General features: G+C 29.1%; 1 protein-coding gene across 3 annotated transcripts in view; it reads right to left on the bottom strand.

Moving 5' to 3' along the window:
* LOC137625315 (uncharacterized) overlaps positions 1-2500 on the bottom strand; it is a 13761-nt gene that overhangs the window by 8913 nt on the left and 2348 nt on the right. For all 3 annotated transcript variants that reach the window (XM_068356146.1, XM_068356144.1, XM_068356145.1), the window contains exons 3-5: positions 1804-1893; positions 1339-1541; positions 980-1093 (exon numbers count right to left, since the gene is read on the bottom strand). In XM_068356146.1, coding sequence (XP_068212247.1) covers positions 980-1093; positions 1339-1541; positions 1804-1893 — 407 coding nt within the window. The remainder of the gene's footprint in view (positions 1-979; positions 1094-1338; positions 1542-1803; positions 1894-2500) is intronic.

The following is a 2500-nucleotide window of genomic DNA, read 5'->3' as shown; positions in this document are numbered from 1 at the left end:
GTCTTTCTATTCGACCTTATATGGTCTTTTATGTATTATTAAGAGTAAACTTTTTGCTCGATAATATGTCGAGTCTTTAGTGTCTCCCGTTTTGTGAATTAGTATGATGGGAAAGCTTCTCCAATCTATAGGTATAAAGCCTTCTTGCAGAAATGTTGTGTAATTTATATATATATATATATATATATATATATATATATATATATATATATATATATATATATATATATATATATATGTAAGGACAACGTCCTACAACGCTTGTAGCTCTCTTTATATATATATATATATATATATATATATATATATATATATATATATATATATATATATATATATATATATATATATATATATGTATATATATATATATTTATTTATTTATATATATATATATATATATATATATATATATATATATATATATATATATATATATATATATATATATATATTTGTTGCAAGAATAACGTAAATACTTTGTAAATATTGTTTATGCATTTATTATTATTATTATTATTATTATTATTATTATTATTATTATTATTATTATTATTATTATTATTACTACTACTTGCTAAGCTACAACCCTAGTTGGAAAAGCAGGATGCTATAAGCCCAGGGGCTCCAACACGGAAAATAGGCGTAGAATCATCTTCCCTTCATTTCTATGTATGACTCATTATTATTATTATATATATATATATATATATATATATATATATATATATATATATATATATATATATATATATATATATATATGTGTGTGTGTGTGTGTGTGTGTGTGTGTGTGTGTGTGTGTGTGTGTAATATATGTGTGTTTGTGTATACATGTATGAATACTGTACATATATTCATACATACATTCTACCATTCATTGATAAAGGGAAACTTTATGCATAACTTCGATGCACTTAATATATGTATTAATGTATACTATTCGCTACATCTTATTAATAAAAGCTTTTTTTTTTACCTATGTTGATTGCCCTGGTTGCTGTTGGCATCACATCATTCTTGTACCACATATGACATGTGGGCGTAGGAGGCCACGTGGATTGGACCATGCCCAGAATCCTCACCAAAGGTCCTTGTAAGAAATGCAGAATCCAAATTAGGAAGAAATTAGTTTTATTATAGTTACCCTTGAGTTTATATCATAGAAAACGTTAAGGTATCCTTTATAGAAAGTGAATCACCAAAATAATACGATGGTAAACTCCCTTAAATTGCCAAGTTGGTTTATGGTAAACTTCTTACGCTGAGATAAATAGTGGTATAGGTTTTGGCTTGGGTATGGTAGGGCCGGGGGTCACTCCTATAATCCTATCTCACCTCTGCGATCCCTATCGTCGTAATATGCGCCGTACAACAGGAAGGTATGCCCCGCTATATCCGCCTCTTGCCAGATTGAGTTTCGATGCTTGATGGAAAAGATCCCTGGGGTGTTGGAGCACCTCCAGCCCCTTCTCTCCTGCTGCGTCAGGAACCCTATGGCTAGGGATGGATGGGTTGCTAGGATGGACTCCTGTGCGGTTCTGGGCAGGATGAGAAATGAAGGATCTTTTATGAAGGTCAGGAATAATTTATCTCAATTTAATATTAAGAATATTAATTTGCAACAGTTTTTTTTTTTTAAATTGTGTTTTATCTAATGCAAAGTGAGGCTAGAAATTATCTTGCCTTATTTACAAACATGTAAATTAATTCCCTAAATTAAAAAAAAAAAAAAAAACTAAAAACAAATTAATTCATGAAATTTTCCTGAAAGACAAATATAAAACTGATTATATAAATCACCTGTTTGTGGTTAAATCAATCTCATCCATGAGATTATTGAGGTATTTGGCAACCCTCTCTTCTGTTGTGACCTCTGAACCACAATCACACCTGTTGACGAATGGAGAGTTATTAAAGGATTTTTTTTTTTTTAATGTCCAGGTAGATACTGGAAAAGGATAATTTGTTCTTCGTCTGCTTAAGTTACATGCATATTTATTGTTAATATAATACGCAATTTTTATACGCTTAGTTATATATATGCATTATATATATATATATATATATATATATATATATATATATATATATATATATATATATATATATGTGTGTGTGTGTGTGTGTGTGTGTGTGTGTGTGTGTGTGTGTGTGTGTGTGTGTGTGTGTAAATATCAACCACAATGGCATTTAATACCGAATTCAACCTTGTGGTTGATATTTACATTGATTAAAATCACGAATGTTAGTGATATATATATATATATATATATATATATATATATATATATATATATATATATATATATATGTGTGTGTGTGTGTGTGTGTGTGTGTGTGTGTGTGTGTGTGTGTGTGTGTGTGTGTGTGTGCAAGCAAGCAAGCAATAGTTACAGATGATTTCAAATTATTGGAACCTAGATATATGTCTAATCTAGGCTCAAGGGCCTTTAAATATGCAGGACCAGAATAGCAACCCTTAAAGTAATGTAAGTAG

Source organism: Palaemon carinicauda, chromosome 32 (assembly GCF_036898095.1).
Source record: "Palaemon carinicauda isolate YSFRI2023 chromosome 32, ASM3689809v2, whole genome shotgun sequence".
NCBI classification, from domain to species: Eukaryota; Metazoa; Arthropoda; class Malacostraca; order Decapoda; family Palaemonidae; genus Palaemon; species Palaemon carinicauda.
This window is presented reverse-complemented; position numbering and strand designations above follow the sequence as displayed.